This window comes from Sturnus vulgaris, chromosome 8 (assembly GCF_052056855.1).
Source record: "Sturnus vulgaris isolate bStuVul1 chromosome 8, bStuVul1.hap1, whole genome shotgun sequence".
NCBI classification, from domain to species: Eukaryota; Metazoa; Chordata; class Aves; order Passeriformes; family Sturnidae; genus Sturnus; species Sturnus vulgaris.
In genome coordinates this window covers 27,045,845-27,063,761 of record NC_142250.1, presented here as the reverse complement: position 1 = coordinate 27,063,761, position 17,917 = coordinate 27,045,845, and the positions used below count along the sequence as shown (strand labels likewise).

The 17,917-nt window shown below is 41.7% G+C and overlaps 1 protein-coding gene across 3 annotated transcripts in view; it reads right to left on the bottom strand.

Annotated features, from left to right (window-relative positions):
* Positions 1 to 17,917, bottom strand: part of SORCS3 (sortilin related VPS10 domain containing receptor 3) — a 268,807-nt gene that overhangs the window by 140,922 nt on the left and 109,968 nt on the right. For all 3 annotated transcript variants that reach the window (XM_088169308.1, XM_088169310.1, XM_088169309.1), the window contains one exon: positions 631 to 730. In XM_088169308.1, coding sequence (XP_088025434.1) covers positions 631 to 730 — 100 coding nt within the window. The remainder of the gene's footprint in view (positions 1 to 630; positions 731 to 17,917) is intronic.

Below are 17,917 nucleotides of genomic sequence, written 5' to 3'. Positions count from 1 at the left end.
AAAGGCACTGAGTAGCAGTTCCTGGGCTGTGCTTGTGTGAGCCAGCTGCAGCCCTCAGAGCATCACATGGGAACAGCGAGCAGGGGGTTGGAAAGCTCTGACCTCATCCTCTCTCCTACACAACCTAATCAAATTGTAGGTCTTCCACCCACTCTCACTGGCATATTCTGCTTTCAGCCCCCTTACATGATGCAACCAAAGAAAATGTCATTTACATCTTTGCCTCCAAATGTGGGGAAAGAGAGTCAAATGCAGAAATAAACGCCTTTTATTCAATATTTCTAATAATAAGGAGACACAAAAGCAGGGAGATGTGTAATAGCCAAAGATGGTGTAAGCATGAAACCCAGAAATATTTGTGTGTGTTTTTTAAAGTTGTAACAGTCAGATGCAAATAAAAAGCAACCTTTTTACTTCTCCAGCAAATTCAGAAGGGAATTAAGAGCTTTATCACCATCACGAGTAAGGCAGGATCAGTTCTATGGGATTCCATGGAATTGCATCAGTGCAACTTAGACAACAAATTCAAACTCTTGTGAATTACCAACAGATTTCACTTTAAGATCATAATTCCTCTCAGAATGCTGCAATTTTGTTTCTATAGCTACCAGAGCAATGGCTCTCCCTTACCTTTCTCTTGTTAGTGGGACTGACATACAGGTAGCTCAGCACAGTCTTCAGGCCTACTTTGTCATTTAGCTTTTCATAGGTAGTGCCATAGTCTGTTGACCTGGAGAAAAGAGGAGACAAAAAGAGTTTATGTGGTTATCAGAGCTCAGGGGAAGGGAATGACTGTGTGAACAGATGCTCCAAGTTACAGTTTGAGCATTATTATGCTTAAAACACAAGATTTTATGTTTCATTCAGAGTGGCCAGCAGAAAAGAGAACTTTAGTCCTTTGGGGCAGTGTCTCTGCATTCATTAATCATACACATCAGGGGAGTTGTGGTGCTCCCATGCAGGTAGGCTTTGAGGCCAGGCTCTGTGCTCATGTGTCAGTGTGGAATTGCAAATGATATCTACACATACGATGCATCTGATACCAGCAGCACCGTTAGTACGAATTCTTTTTTCAGACAAATCCAACATAAGAATCCAAATTAAACCCAACAACAACAGTTTTATTTAGGTAGGTTGATTTTTGACTTGAAGATGGGGATCCAAATGTGGCTCAGAATTGTAACAGCTGAACTCATGTCTAGATAAAAATGTGCCTAAACTGGCACCTCGAGTCCTCAGTCACCCCCATCCTACTGTGTGCCAGGCATTTAATTTTTCTGAGTTACAAAGACAGATTCAGGCCCCTACTCTAGCAAATCCCACCCAGAGGAGCAGATGATCTGGGGGTGGCATTACCCATTCGTGACTGGGGAAAAGGGCTGCTTCGTCACAGAGGGGTTTCTGTAGTGTCCTCCTCCTCATTTGTGGGCATCTTTGAAACCTCACTGCCCTTCTTGTTTCTCTACTGTTTTCATACTTTGTTCTCCTAACAAACAAGATTTTTCCTACCGGAACAACCCAACAGCTACATCATACAGGAACCTACACCTGAGGAGTGCTCAGCACCAGCTGATTTTAGGAGGGAGGGGTGTCAGACCCTGCCTGGAAAGCCACCCCAGCCCATGCAAACAGTGGGAAGATCCTGGCTCCCAATCCAACTCAGCTTCTGTCACAGGGACAGAGCAAACACAACCCTCAGCACATGGACAAGGAAAGGTCCTCATAAAAAGCCTACCTGGACATATCTACAACTTTATTAGGATGAGAATCCATGGCCCCTGCCCTCGTCTCTAATCACACTTTTTACTGGCCACATGATCAGAGGACATGCAGCAATTCAGTGCCTTTCCCAGTACCCTGCTCCAATAATTTGGTTTCCTAAGTTCAGCAAGCCCCTAGAATTTGCAGCTTTATGGTTCTGCTGGAGACCAATCCTCTGCTCCTTTTCTGTCTGGCAGAGAAATGACCCAAGCCACTTCTGGCATCACAATGCACAGTGTAACTCACATAGCTGGAGAAACTGAGCAGTGCCAGAGCCTGCACCCAGCTGTGCTGCTCTCCTTGCTGCTAGTGCAGTCCAGAGTCCAGACACCAAAAGGGCCAAGGCACAAAACCAGCCAGCTGGTTTCAGGCTTCCAAGCAGTGAATCATGAAGTCAAAAGCTTGCTTTGTTACTGATGTGGCTCCAGCACATTTCCTTCAGTGCATCCTTCAAGGGCAATTCCTAAATACTTTGTAAAGGCCTTCTTTCCTTAAATGGGTTGAACCAGCCTTACTCCTTTGAACAGTCACCAGCCAGGGTGCTTCAAGTCTCAAACAACTTCCTTGTGTTTCGGTTAACATTTTAATACAAAAATAGAGCTAATACTAGCCCCATCTGCATTTACCACTCTTCTGTACTAATGCATAGTAATATCACCCACTGGGGTTCACAGAGATATCCTAAAGAATATGACAATAATGTACTGTATTTTCATAGAATTTTCCCATCCAAAGTATCTGAAGCTCTTGTCTCACTAGGTATCAATATCAAACAAACAAACAAACAAACAAAAAATAATAATAATAGCAGTCTTCCATCTCCAGCCAATCTTGAAACTGAAACAGCTTTATTAGCGAAACTGAATCATCCAGGACAATTAATTCCAGTACATGAGGCCTCCTATAAATTCAAAATGAAAAAGTCAGGAATCCTCAGGTAACACTGAGCTCTAAGCAGAGGATAACAGACAGGGTGCAAGCAGAGGCACTTCCTTGATCTTACCCTTCCAACAGCACTGTAGCTATGAGCAAGCCACTTTTGTGACTACACATGTAACAGCCACCAGGCAGTGAAAGAGATCACTGGTTTCAATCAACATTAAAAGAGAATACAAGTAACAGTTTAATATTCTGACAGAGCTACTTTGCGTTTGTTCTCTGAGTAATTTTAAGATCTCCCAAAATGCTTTCACACTTCTAAAGATGCAGGCTGGATGCTCTAATGACTCTTTCTCATTAAACCATTATCACTCATTGCATTTGCCCTTTCAAAGGATAGCTAAAAAGGAAGTAGGATCATTATTTCGTTAGCTTCTCTAAGGCTTTCTTTATTATCATGACAGTCACCACTGGCTTCACAGAAACATCTCAAAGGATATCACAATAATATACTGTATTACCATGGCACTTTTTCTGGCCAAAAAATCTAAAGCTTTTGTCTTGTGCTAATCCATTCAAACTAGCAAAGTCCCAAAAGCCATACTGGGAAATACTATCTCTATTCTAGAGATGAAGAAGCTGAAAGCTTGCATAGGTAATGATTCATTTTTTCAAAAGCAGGCATCTACAATTAGCCATTTCAGCTTCTGCAATCATCTAGCGTAGGGCTCAACTCTACCACCAAATTGCCTAATTAGAAAACAAGTATTTAAAAAAAAAGTTGGCTGCTAATTTTAGCTACCCAAGCCTGAACATTTAAGCACATGTGACCCACAGGTGGAACAGAAAAGTTATGAGTCAGTTTTTAATCTTGACTCCTTCTCCTTTACTAATTACTTCTAATTCCAAATGAACGAGCCATACATCCTTAAAGTTGTTTGACACTACAAGCAGACTGGATACCATGTTCTCTCCCACTCTCCTGGTCACAATTTGATCCCCTTCCAGGCACATTACTAAAGTAGTGGAAGAGAAGAAATGTTGTACTTCTATCAAAATGACAAAAGATGTTTTCCATAAGTCATACTTGAAAAGCCTGCCTGAACTTTGTTTAGACCTTTAATGGCAAACTGATCCTGCCTACCTGGTTCTCCTCTGGGTTGCTCCACTGAAGCCATCCCTGGAATCTCATCACCTTGGAAGGTTGTTACTGCCTTCAGTCTCAAGATGATATTTCCATATTGCTTCTAACCACACACACGTGTCCACATAAAAGTACTTTTAAGAATGCTTTCATAAAATGCACCTCAATACACTGCTGGTAGCACAGAAACTCTTGCAATACAGGACTGTGAATGTTACAGTGATTGTCCCTCTGCACTCAGCACTGGTGAGGCCACACCTCGAGTGCTGTGTCCAGTTCTGGCCTCTCACTCAAGAAAGTCATTGAGGGACTGGAGTGAGTCCAGAGAAGGGCAACAGAGCTTGTGAAGGGTCTGGAACACAAGTCCTGTGAGGAATGGCTGAGGGAGATGAGGTTGTCCAGCCTGGAGAAAAGGAGACTCAGGGGTGACCTTTTCACTCTCTACAACTGCCTGAAGTGAGGGTGTAAAGGAGCTGGGGGTCAGCCTCTTCTCCCCAGTGGCAGGACAAGAGAACATGGCCTCAGGCTGTGTCATGGAAGTTCAGGCTGGACATCAGGAGGAATTTCTTCACAGAAAGGCTGATTATACATTGACACAGACTGCCTAGGGGGATGGTGGAGTCAGCATCCCTGGAGGTGTTCTAAGAGAGACTGGACATGGCACTCAGTGTCATGGTGTAGTTGGCAAGGTGGTGTTGGGTCATAGGCTGGACTCGATGATCTCAAAGGTCTGTTCCAGACTAACTCATTCTGTGGTGTGGAATGGACTCTGGTCATATATAGCAATTCTGCATAAACTTAGTCCATGTGTTTTGTCCCATGTGTCTGTAATAATATGGGTTTGGCCCTGTTTCTCATGATGACCTTGAGGGTCTAGGCTGCATCAGACTTTTGCTCCTCACCAAATTCTGTGTATTTCGTTTGGAAAACCAAGGTTTATAATGAAGTGCTTTATTGGGATACTGCAATTTCTCCCATAATTATATTCTGTTTTAAACAGCGTGAGAAAAAAGCCATCTGCTTGATTCCATTGCCCTCCTGTGACAGGCTATGATATGTTTAAACCATCACTGCAACTTCCCCCAGTCTGGCAGAGCAAGGTGCAAGGGATACACCCAGGCAAAGAAGCTTCTGCATACAAAATCTGCTCAGAAGTCAGAGCACCACTAGCTAGCAAAATCCATCTTGTTCCTCTAAATCTGAGCCTGAGCTGCTCTGTGAATCCAACAAACTGGCCTGAGCCAGCAGACTTCATACTGTGATAAGACTTGCTCAGTCACAGAGATATGAAGTAGAGGTGTGGAGAGGCAGAAATAATGCCATGTGAATAGCTTTTAGAGTTCTCCTCTGTGATGCTTTCCATCTCAGAGCTCTGTCAGACAGAGAAAAGCAGGTTTGTTTGTTTGAAGTCTCAGCTATTCAGCTATGGAGATAGGCTATAAAACATGTATCAGTCTCTCAGGAGAAAAAGAGCTGCAAATGCTGGCACTGAATGACTGGGATGAAAAAGTCAACCTCTTCCACCAACCATCCTGTCAGAGGGTTTCTCCTCTGTTCTATGACTCTCTCTTTCTGTGGAGAAGCAGCCATAATGCTTTTGATTTTAGATTTTCAGCCATTTTCTAAGTCTCTAAAGCTGATGCATTCATCTCCAGCTCAGAGTCCCACTACACATACCTGCAGCCCCACACTGAAAACTGTGTGGAGGCACAGCTCTGCTTAAATGAGCAGAAGAATATCCCAACTCTCTGTGCACTTCAGAGAGCAATAGGAACTTGCCACATTAATATTTGCTTCACTTCTCATGGGCTGCAAACTGTCTGCCTGCAGCATGATTGTCTCTCCATACCCTTCAAACAACTTCTTGCTTTTACTCATTGGCCAGTTTTCTCCCAGTTTGCCAGAAAAACAAAAAACCCAAGAGGAACAAAGTTTCTACAAGTTTCATGAAAATCAAGAGCCAGCAAAAGGAGAGCAATTATGAGGGCTCTGAGAAAAGCTGCAGCATGAAAGTAAATCCCATGAAACGTGAGAGGAGGCACATCTCTCTGCACATCGAGCTGCAGGAAAACATTCAAACATAGCTCACATATTAATACACTGCAAAGAACCCAACTGCACAACACAGGAACTCGGGCAGCCAGTCTTCCACCACTTGTGAAACGTGGTTCCTTCTTTCCTTTCCCCTTCCTCCTCTCAAATTACCCTCCCTTAGTTAAAGGCCCTTCTGAAGCTATGGCACATTGAGAAAAGACCCCCCCTGAGTCACAGTCCAGTGAGGCAGTGGCCAGAAAGATCCACTGTTTCCACTGCAAGGCTGTCTGTTTGACCTGGTCACACACACAGACACTTTTGCTGACAAAATAAAATAAAATTCAAAACAAAACAAAAAACTACACACAACAACAACCACAAACAACCCACAAGTAAGAAAAGCCCAAACAAACAAAAAACAACAGTCAAGAAAATCCCAAACCACAACAAAACAAAAACCACATTTAACTAGATCATGGCAAAGGATCTTTCAACTCCACAGCCAGGACACTTCTGGTACTGTTATCTGATAGAATCAAAAATGACATCAATGGAGGTAACAAACAAAATCTAATTCTTAGTCCTTCCCTTTCTGGAGCTGACCTAAGTCTGGATGTGGACATTTTAAAACAGAAGTATCCACAGAGCCCTGTAGAGCTAAATCTACTCACTAACCAAAGAAGTTCCAGTGTGTGTGTAGTCTGAACTGGACACTTAAGAGAACAGAACATTTGCTGAGAGCTTGTTTTTACCCAACCATGAGTTTAGTGACTGCAATAAATGTAAAACCAGAATATTTTACAATTGCAAGCAGAAAGAACTGCCTCCCTTTGTCTCCATCCTACTAAAGGAAACTAAGGGCCACAATGAAAGTCTGGGGAAGTGAACAGAAATCAAGCAAGCACGTGGTGCTGCTGCTTCCTGGTGTAATGTCCCAGCCTACAGTGCTATCACAGACTCCCTAAATTGAAGATGATGTCTTTGGATGCAAGAGCCATCAGTGGGCTTTTAGTTCCATAAATCTGTCAAATCCCACAGGGAAGCTTCTGGCAACTTCACTATCACATGGTAATAAACACCACAGCTCTGTGCTGTATGAAGAGAGGCTCCCTTTTGTTTTAACTGCTGCCACTTAACAAGTACAAAACCATGGAGCTGCCATTGGTGATTTCACTGATTGTTGTCATATTCTCCACAGATTTTTTTTTTTCAGTCTCAAGACTCCCTGTTTATTCAGCCACTCCTTCCTTGTACAAGCTATTCATGCCTCTGATAATTCTAGTTTTACTAGTCCAATTACATCTTTTGTCATGAATGCCTCAGGGACCAATCTTCCTACAAAAAACACCCCAACTATCCAAGTATATCACAGCACAGACCCAGAGTAGTTAACAGAATCTAAATAAAAACATTTTCTGCCATCATACACAACGTTTTACATTGTCAGTACTTCTGGAACCATAACTCATCAGTTCTAGTGGACTTTCAGTTCCATAAATTTTCAAAAGTATCTAAAACCAGAGATCCCACTGGAGAAAAAGAAGTTCAAGCATATCATAGTTTTGGTAATTTATCTTGAATTTTTTTTTCCTTTTAGTTTGCATGTCTTGTAAACAGCAGAATATCCACTTCAGTTACTATTATGATCCCAGCACCCTTCCTCCACCCTTTCTTTTTTGATTAATGGTGATTCCCATCACCGAACATCCAAAAGACTTGAAGATGACCTTTGCTGATAAATTTCCATCTACAACATAGAGTGGAGACTGGCAATGAAAAATGAGCTGCCATGATACACTAGTCTTTGTGATTTGCAGTTCAAAATAAAGGTGGGAAGAGATAACTAGGAACACTGATTCTTCTCTTTATTTTTTTACAGGAAAGGTATCCTCTTTTGTTTATTCCATATGAGCCTTTGGGAGGACACTGAATATCTCAGAGATTTAACAAAAGGATACAGAATATTCCACCTCTGGAATCACGGCCAATAAAACACAGGGGTTGCAAATATAAGTCACATTTCCAGTGGCTGACCGCCCATCAGCATTTCATTTGGTCACCATCACACAGGGCAGGGGGGCTGTTCACACCAGTCATTTCCTGGCAGAGATGACTACTCAAATGGGCATGAAGAGTCCATGGAGATGCAGTTTTTGTGTATTAACCCTACGGGATGGTGGGGTCTAACTTGAAAGCCACATGTTTGCATCGTGCTTGCACTTGTCCTGTAGGAACACAGTGATGCTTTAGATATCCCCAGCAACCAGTGACCACCCAGAACATGACACAGGGTGCCTAAATAGCATTCACCATCAGAAAACAGGGTGTCCTTCCCCAGTCCCTGCTCTTTTCTGCACCCTTACCTTCAGATACACCATCTCTGTGGAAAAATAGAAGTAGTTTCAGCTAGAAAATATTCTGTAGAACCACTTAAGAAGCAAGACTGTCTTTTGGGAAGTGAAGAGGGAGGGGAAGGGGATTGCAGGAAATGGGTAGAATTGTAGCCATGAGGCTTAGGGTATTAACTCTTTAGACGAGGTGGAAATAAGACATACAGCTACACGGTTGTCTTTCATGATAGGAAAGGGAGACAAGTTTATTTTTAAAAATATGTTGCTTAAGCACAGTGTCCTGAAACTTAAAAGACAGGGTAAAGCTGACCGGTGCAGAGAGAAGACATCTTTTTCCCAGGCCTGGTTACACACCGAAACAGGTGTTTTATCTTTGTTGTTAATTCCTCTTTATTATGACTAAGTTATCATCCTGGGAGAAATTCTCCCTGGCCTTCAGCTGAACCAGCTTATCAGCCTGAGAACAGAGCTGAGAAGCTCCAGCCTGGAAGATTTTCCAGGCTATAATTTTCCTAGCTCTCTTAAGTGAGTGTCCACATAGAATGGCAAAAAAAAGTGATGGATGCTTGGCAAAGCAGAACGAGTCACCAGATCAACCGAAAAAAGCACCTTGAGCATCAGAGTGGCATTCCCTGCTCTAGGACATTTAGAGGCACTATACCTTATCCACTGTGGGACACAGATTTGGCTAAAGGCAGCTCTGAAGCTGTCTCAACATTTTGCTTCTACCAGAGAATGGCAAAACTACTCTGTAGCAGAAATAAACTGATGGATCAGCCAAAACCCAGACAAACTGATGGATCCTAAGACCTGATGGCAGGCTAGAGCCTGGACTATAAAAGCCTGTAGGAAAGAATTCTTTCAGAGAACTTGGGAACCTGATCAGAGCAAGCAGGTTGAAGGTGCAGTGGTTACTAAGCTTTGCTTTATACTCTACTGCTGAACAGTCCACAATAGGCAGGCACAAAAGCAACAAAGCTTGGTGCCTCCTACTGTGAAACAGAAATGACTCTACCATTTGTAAGATCCCATTTTCTCTCTACCATGGCCCTTAAAATTTGAATTTAGCCACCTAAAAACTAGGTAGCTCTAGCTCACAAGCCTGTCCACACTATTTTGTATAGACAAAAACTATAAACTAAGAGGATGCTTTATTCCCCCTAAAATAGATGAGGATATATTGCTTTTTTAAGGAGTCTTCCACCCTCCAGTGTTAAAAGAGACCAGAACCACCAACACACAAGTAGCACAAAGCAAGGTGTATCTCACCATAAATGGGTTAAAAAATTGCATTCACTCAGCTGGCAGTACAAAAGAAGAGGAAGGTCCTCAGCCATTCTGGCTGAGATGAAAAGTTTATGATTTATTATAATGTGCTAGTGCTCTACATTTAAAATGTTATTATTCTGGACATGTATGAGAATTACTACAAGAAGCAGGTGCCAAATGGTATCAGGACTCCACTGAGACTTACACAATCTATCACATTACAAAATGAAGAGAGCAGAGATAAGCAGAGAAGCATAATATGGTTTTCCCAACAATTGCTGGCAGCATAAAGAACATAAACAGAGACCTGATAAAATGTGAAATGGCTTCTCCTCAAAAGCTGGGATAAACCCTTCCCTTCATTGCATGCTTGTCCTGTTATCCCACTGATGAACTGGCCATCCTTTTGTGGCCAGGGAAAGCTGATGCCTGCTGGTAGAAATGGTTCCTCCCAGAACCTCATCAGATGAGATGCAGACACAACCCAAGATAGAGTTCAGCCACCTTAAACCAGAGGCAACCTGGAGAGTTTGACTTTCCACAGGCCTCTACTTTTCCTGCTCTGGTCATTTCACTACTGCAAAGTCTATGCAAAAGCATTACTTCTTTACAGCTCTGAAGAACTACACTTCATCATTACTCATTTTCCATTTGTACTGTCTAAAAGATCTGACATATTTATCATGTTCTTGATTCTGATGTATTCTAATTTTCCAAAGAGGTGTTTTATGCATCCCTGATAAGGCAGTATATTGATTTGATTCCAAGCACTTGACTGACTCAGCAAAGATGGCCTTATCAACACATATTCAAGAAATTTGGTCTAGAGGACATTTTAATAGCCTCAAAGATAAAAGACAGCTTTGATGACAAAGCCTCATTAATTAATCAGATATTAATTAGATAATTAATTAGAAACAAGGCCCTTCCCAGGGCCTTTTCTACTTTTATTACTATAGCTAAAAATGCTTCTCTAATGATTCTCTGAAGTAGCTAATCATTTTAATTTGCAGTATTTTATAGCAAAAGGGAGTGCTTTGAATGTAGGATTTTGTGAAGCACTTCTAGAAGTTCCATTTAATATCTACACTATTCTGTGCATATTTAAACTGGAAAATTTCTCTTAAATGTGTCTCGAACGAAATGTCAAGGGGAGACTGTGGAACTGCCCCCTCGCTCAACTCTGTATTTTTTTGGTAGATGTGGATGACAAAGAATTCCTTCCAACCACCCAGAGAATAAGCACACTCTCGGTTATACAAACTACCCTGAGAGGAGCTTACCATCCCCTTCTCAATGAGGGGGACAGGTGACTCAAATCTCAATTCCTAGCTGGGGATGCACACATGTGTCCACTAATGTCCCAGGGAAGCTGATTTACCCAAAACTTGCTTCTGACACTGTCTGCCTGTTTTGGCATCAGTGGTAGGCAGTACTGTGGGGACATTTAGATGAACCTGAGTCATCCCTAAAATAGCACAAGCCATGTTAATTTTTTCAAACCATCAGCAAATCTTTGCAAAACTGATGTAATTAAAAAGAGGGCAGTGATAAAGATCGTTTAGTCCAGTTCCTTAGACACAGATATTAAAAATTGCAGACAATTCCCAAACCAACCTTTACAGTCAGCCTGCAGCTCCTTCCAGCCCCTACCTCAGCTGACCCCTCTCCCACAAGCCTTATGTCTACCCCTACTTGTGACCCACAAAGGTTACTGTCCCCAGTAGGACACCCACACAATCTGAACATAAATACCACAGAATCCTGCCTGACCTCAGGCAAGGCTCCTCAGCACTCAGTTTCACATTAACTTACCTTCCTGGGGAAAAACTGACTCTTACTGTTCCAAAAAAAAAAAAAAAAAAATGAAGCTCATGAGATGCAACCACCTGAGACAGCTGGGGACTGGCAACGAAAGAACATTCTAGACTTAGGAACTCATCTTTACCTCCAGTCCCATCATGACTGAGAGTCTCTATGTAGTTCTTTTCCAGAACTAATAGCACTGCACCAGATCCCCAATTAGTCAAAATCAATATGGCTCTATCAAATACAAGTGAATGAATAATATTGACAGATTTACACTAATTTACACAATAAAGGTCAGAACCCACTATATCTGTGTATCTCTATATAGAGTAATTACAACTTTAACAAGAGGATGTAATGCATTTTGCAAGCATTTCACAATTTTGCATTTGTGAGAATTCTGCATTTCTGAAAATCTTCAAAGTTTAAACTTGCATATACAAGACGAAGTAATGGTGCAAATTTAGTTTTCTGAAGAAGAAAACAAAACTTGGAGCCATAAAAGAACACAAGTTTCAGGCTAATATTGCTCTCAAAAAGTATTTTGCGGTGTTTTTATTTCCACCAAAACAGACTTCGACATAAGTTGTCTTTCAATATGAGAAATAAATATATAAAACAAAATCAGCACATTCATGAATCCTTCAAAGCTTATCCATTCCCATTACCACTGAAATATCCATGACAGGGTCTGCAAACCCTCCCAGCCTTTTGAAATAACATTTTTGAGCATCACATAGCAGAGATATCATAATTCACCAGACAAGAGGAGCTTCCAGGCCAGATTATACAGCTGACAATGCTCTTCTGCAGGCTGCACCACTTGCTCTGCAGGGTGACCTGGTTATACAACTGGCACCCCAGGCAAGAAGCTAGGGTTGTTCTGAATGCTCCCAAATGGCTCTGGTCCTTTCTCATCCAGACAGTCAGATTACGACACTATATTCTCTCCTAGTTCCTCAGAGTGAAGAACTTTGGTTGAGAAATACAGGACAGGGATTTAAGTGCAAAAATGAAAGACAGCTGTCACCCAGTTTCTTGGTCTGTGCAATAGTCAGATCAGCAGCTGGATTACACCTCTCCTAAATCCAGTGCCACACTGCAGGTCAGTATTTCACAGCAGCACTGGTTGAGTGTGAGTTTTATTCATTCCCTGAGCACGAGGATTAACAGCCTTGACTCCAGTTACCACTTTTCACACTGGGGTCTAAGCTGGCATCAGATTCTGCAAAAAGGTGAGCTTGCAGTTTATCATCAAGTTTAATAAATTACTGTGATCCATAGGGCAGGGGTCTCCCTCTTGCCCACCAAACATTTGCCTGTTGTGGGCAGCTCAGAAAGCACACAGCTGATCACAATGCTCTAAGACCCTCACTGCCTAATATCTTTCAAACCACCACATTGGTTCAGGCATAATTTCACCCCAGTAAAGCCTCCTTTTCCTGTCATCTTTTGCACTCAGCCCTCAGAAGCTCATCTAACACAAAACACTTTGCCTTTGGGAGAATAAACCTGTTGGAATCTTTTCAGACAGAAGATCAATAAAGTGGGAGCAGCTTGAAAAGTCAATCAGCATCAGCAAATCCCCCAGGTGATGGCTGAGTGATTATCTTTTTAACGAAGGAATAGCAAATGGAGCACAAGGAAATGCACATCCCCTTCAAACTCACGAGGGAAGGTATCTGAGGCTGAGACACAAGGACAGAAAAACAAGCACTGGGAGAGACCACTCATCTCTCCAGTTTGAAAGGTTCACTCAAGAAATAGTCAGAAAGATCCAGCTTAAAATTGTTCAGAATGAGAATTGGCTCCAGTACTACACTGCAGCTATTTCCTCTAGGTAATAGAGGAGGAATACTTTTGTTTAGAACCCGAAACACAAGGATAAATATCCCTATGCTTTTACTCCTAAGTAGTGTGCTGAGAAGGTTCTTATTCATAAAGTCTTGACTTTTATCTAAATGAATTTTATGAAGGGCTAAGTACCCTGCATATTATCAATGCAAATGAAAGGAGAAAGCTATCCATGATCCAAGTCCTTTTCCTAAACACACCATGGATTTATTTTATGGCTTTGGATTTAATCATAGAAAGACTCAAACACAAACCATCAACCTGCAGACTCAAAGGTTCCCTGAAGGAATAACTCCGTTGTACTAAAGGCATTGGAAGGTATCTTGGGAGATCTTCAGCGTTCCTATTTTGCCACAGGTTTCCTATCTGGTTTTTCCACAGGAGGGCACATTTTGCTGCTGTTCCAACCACCTAGGTTGGAGTACAGCACCTCCCAAAGGTTCACACAGAGGAAGATGTTTCAAACTATAAACTGAGACCCACACTTTCCTGTCCATGGCAGACGGATTGGGCTGTGTGAGGTCCTGTGCCCTGCACCATGACAGAGCTTAGAGTCCATCCATGTAGTTGTCTATCCAAGCATTCAAGTCTATGACTGCATATTCTGGACCTTTAGCCATGCTTTCCACTTAAACCTGGGTTCCAGTCTAGCTCAAGGTATCAGCCTAATGATCAACCAGCTGTTTTTCATGCTACTGACAACACTGTCCATGGATCCACAGCTAAAAAAACAAAAAAAATAGACTCAAATTCAATAATTGTGAAGGATATCTTTAATTATACTCTAACCCAGCAGGATTAGAGCCCCTGGAAGATTTTAAAGAAGTGGCACTTAAGTTCTTCCAGTGATGTTATTTAGACCAAGAAAGAAATGGCATTTTTTCCTTCTTTCTACTCAACCTGATACTTCAAAAGCCAATGACAAAATGAAGCATGATATTACACTCCTGGAAGGTATCTTTAAATCCCCCACGGATAATGTCATTATAAAGGGTTGCCCATCTTTTAGCAGGTAAATTGCAATAGCCTGTGATTAATTAGGAAATAGTGGCAACTCATCATTGGCCATTTCCTTATCCCTTTTAGCTGTCTTACCAGAAGGCACGTGGTTTGTTTTAACATCAGCTTTAACATTCTGGAAATGAATCTTCATGCAAGCTGAGTAGGAATACTCTGATATTAACCCCCCTGCACTAAACAGGGGTCTGATCAAACACCTGGTGCAGAGGCAGTTCTGCAGACTTGTCTGTGCACACCTCTGCAGGTTTTACTCTGAGAACAGTGGAGAAAATTACATATAGATACAAAAGAGGGAGATTCACATATTGCCATGATTTCTAGCATAAGCATTTAGTCATGGCTGATAGGTCAGCGAGCAGTGCATGGACACCCTGAGCATAAGAACATGTAGGAAAAGTGGCTCATCTCTGCAGTTTATTCCAAAGAACCAGGGCAGTGATGAGTGACCAGTGGCTCAGAACAGATGACTCCTTCTCCCACCTTTGTTTCTTCAAAGGGTCCCTGTGAGGACATCTGGACAAGAAACCTGCTGGATTCACACCCCTGCCTTGAGTATACTGCAGATTGCTCATGTTCTAACATTAGGCCCTCAGCTATTATATGTCCAAAATCAACGACTCATCCCATCCAAAACTGGAAGCCTCAATACAGTACAGTGTGTTCCTCAGAACATCCTGCATCATCCACTTTTAAATAAGCACCACAGTGAACCCGCATCACTTAGCTGAAAATAGAAACTGGTGAGAGGATCTCCCACGACAGGAAATTTGCTGATCTTAACCAAGCTTCCCCCAATTCATTTCCCCCCATCCCTCCCTCTCCAAATATCTCTTTAACCCCTCTAGTGTGTGACTATATTAATCACAGTCCATGCAGACAAAAAAACTTTCCTCCAGAGTCTATTTTAGACACAAATATTTGTCCTTGACTCAGACGCAAGAGAATAGGTCTGTGTTAACGAGCTACAATCATGGATCAATAAAGTTCATACTGAGCTTTAAGTGCAGTAATTACTGAAAGAGGGAATGCAGAAAGAGATATAACATCGTGTACATATGCATCATGTACTATTACACAGCTGCTAAGCTTTAAAACAATGTGTTTGTAATAATCAAAGCAGCGTGGTGAAATAGCAGCTGTCTTTTCAAGCCAACTGTAACAGCACATTGGGAGTGCTTTCAAAAGGGGTTATTTTTTGTCCATACTTTACACAACTGATGCTGAAAATAGAGAAAATAAATAATGGTGGGGTTTTGCTACAAGTCATTATTTTGCAAAGACTGCACTTTAATAGCTCTGGTACACAAAGTTTTTCATGAATTATTCTCCCTTCCTCATGGATGAGGGCATACGATAAACATGGGTTTCTTTAACCCCCACCTTCTCTCTGTCTCCTTTTATTTTTTACATCTCATTCTGCCACCACTTATCAGTGTCCCTGCAGCAAAAATGGGGAAAATATTAAATGCATTTCCAGGAATTCTATCTCATCCTTAATGACACCATCAATAATTGCTGTCACAAGCTAATATCATAGTTGCAACCTTACAAGGAAGATAAAGAGGCAGGGTTTTTCACACCGAGGTTTCTAGACAGCCTCTAAATGGGATTTTGCTGCATGCTTTGAAATGCCTCCTGGATAACTCAGTGGGAACTGAAAACAGGTTGAATCAACACAAGGGAGTACTAAACCTAGGGCTGACCCATGAACATCCCAGAATGATGTTGGATCCAGAAGGCAGGATGTAAATAAATACAGCAAATGCTGTCCTTACAGCAAGGCTCACACCTTTGGACACCAGGATATCCTAAGGCAGATGTTTCTTCATGCATAAAACAGATTTCAGTGATTCATTCAGCAGGACCCAGATGTCCTTTGGTCCTCATGCCACAGTGCAGGTAAGACCTTGTCATCACAATAGGCACACCATTAAAGGAATTTATTCTCCAAATGCTTTAAAACAATAAAAAATTGAATGTCTCCTAGTTGAAACCTCTGGCTGGTGAGCTGAGCAACTTTTCTTCACATATGGGCAGCTTGGAGACCTTGACACAACCTGCACCTACACAAACCTGCCTCACACCACTAATCTGCAGAGGAGCAGTTTCCTGAGAACTTCTTGTGAACATGCTGAAGGGCAGACACTGACACTCAACATGTATTGGCACATCAAACCAAGAACATGCCAGTTATTTGAGTGATTCTCTACATCCTCCTAAGTGCATCCAGGCATGTCCTTCAGACTTGAGCAGAGAGGGAGGCAGGAATTACAACTGTCAGAGTGAACTTCAGCTGGGAGGTAGCAGCTCCAAAGCCCAGATGTTTGGAGTCACTATGATTTCTCAGGTGACTGAATTATTAATTCCCAAATAGATTTTAGTATACCAATCAATAAAAAACAGAGGAGTGGGAAAATCATGCTGGGAAATTACCATTAATTTTGCACATTGGAATCTCCATGTAATTAATACTTAGTATGGCATGCTTGCACTTCTTGTTGCATTCCCTGAGCAAAAGCCCAACAAGAGCTTTGCTAGACAGTGTTTCATTTCTATTTCAGCAATGAAGATATTCCCTCTGCTTTTCCTTACTGCTGGCCAGAAAACACAGTTCAGACCTCCCCTCCTGAACGGTCTAGTGATGCAGACCCTCTCCCCAGTTTAGTTAGAAACATCACCCTGCTTTTGTTTACTCTATGCCATCAGCCAAATACACCATTCAATAACAAGAGCCCAAAAATGAGTCATAGACCGTACTGCTTCAGTATCATAAACACACTGTCAGACATAAGAAGTCTCTGAATGTGGCAGAGGGAAATTGGAGTTTAAATTTTTTCATTCCTCAAAACACAAAGATTTGGTTCACCTTTTGAAAAAGGTTAGAAAATTAAAGAAAAAGGCAGAGTTAAGGTGACAGCAAAGTCTACCCCCTCAGCTCCATGCACTGAACCCAAGAGCACAGTTTCAGAAGTGTCAGAGTTTGTTATTTTGGAGCTGTTTAGACCCCACCACATGAGAATCTGGTCCAAGTTCATGCCAGTGCAGTCAGCTCCAAGAGTCAGAGCCTCTAAGCAAGAGCAGAAACAAGGAGTGATTTGCTCCAGACTAGAGAGCTGTAAAATATTTTTCCAATGTCAGTGCTTCACTCTAAGCAGGACAGAAAGAGCAGATCTTATCATTCCAACATTTTAAGAAGGGAAAAGGTACAGCACAATAATTTCAGCAAAAATAATTGCTTTGTGCCTACATAAGCTAAGATTTCTGCACTGCATTACCTTCCCCAGACCAGTGTATATGCAATGCAAATCAACCTTCGAGCAGCATTTGTACTACAATAATAATTTGGAAGAACTTGTTTAATATCAGAAGACTTATTGGAGCAGATGAATGGCTCTGACATGATATCCATGGGATAGAAATTCAATTAAAAACTGCAAGTGGCACAGAAGTGGTAGTTATTGTTCAACATGTACCATGGGACCCTTGCTGAAATACAGCTATTAGCTGTACTGGTTGAGAAATTCTGGATTTTTTCTATGGCAATCTGTTAGCTTATAGAAAGTTAAATTAATAAAAACACAGAACCACTCTCATGTTACAAGAGCAGAGCAAAGCCAAGGACTAGTTGCATATTTTATAATTATGGATTAAGTGCATTATGCCAAGGAAATTAGAGATATCACAAATATAATAAAAATGAAAGATTGTTTGGCCCTAGTGCTGATGACATGCTGGTTTGACAAGGCAGTGCCTGCTGGTTTGCCCATCCATACCTCTCCAGGATGTTAATAATTAT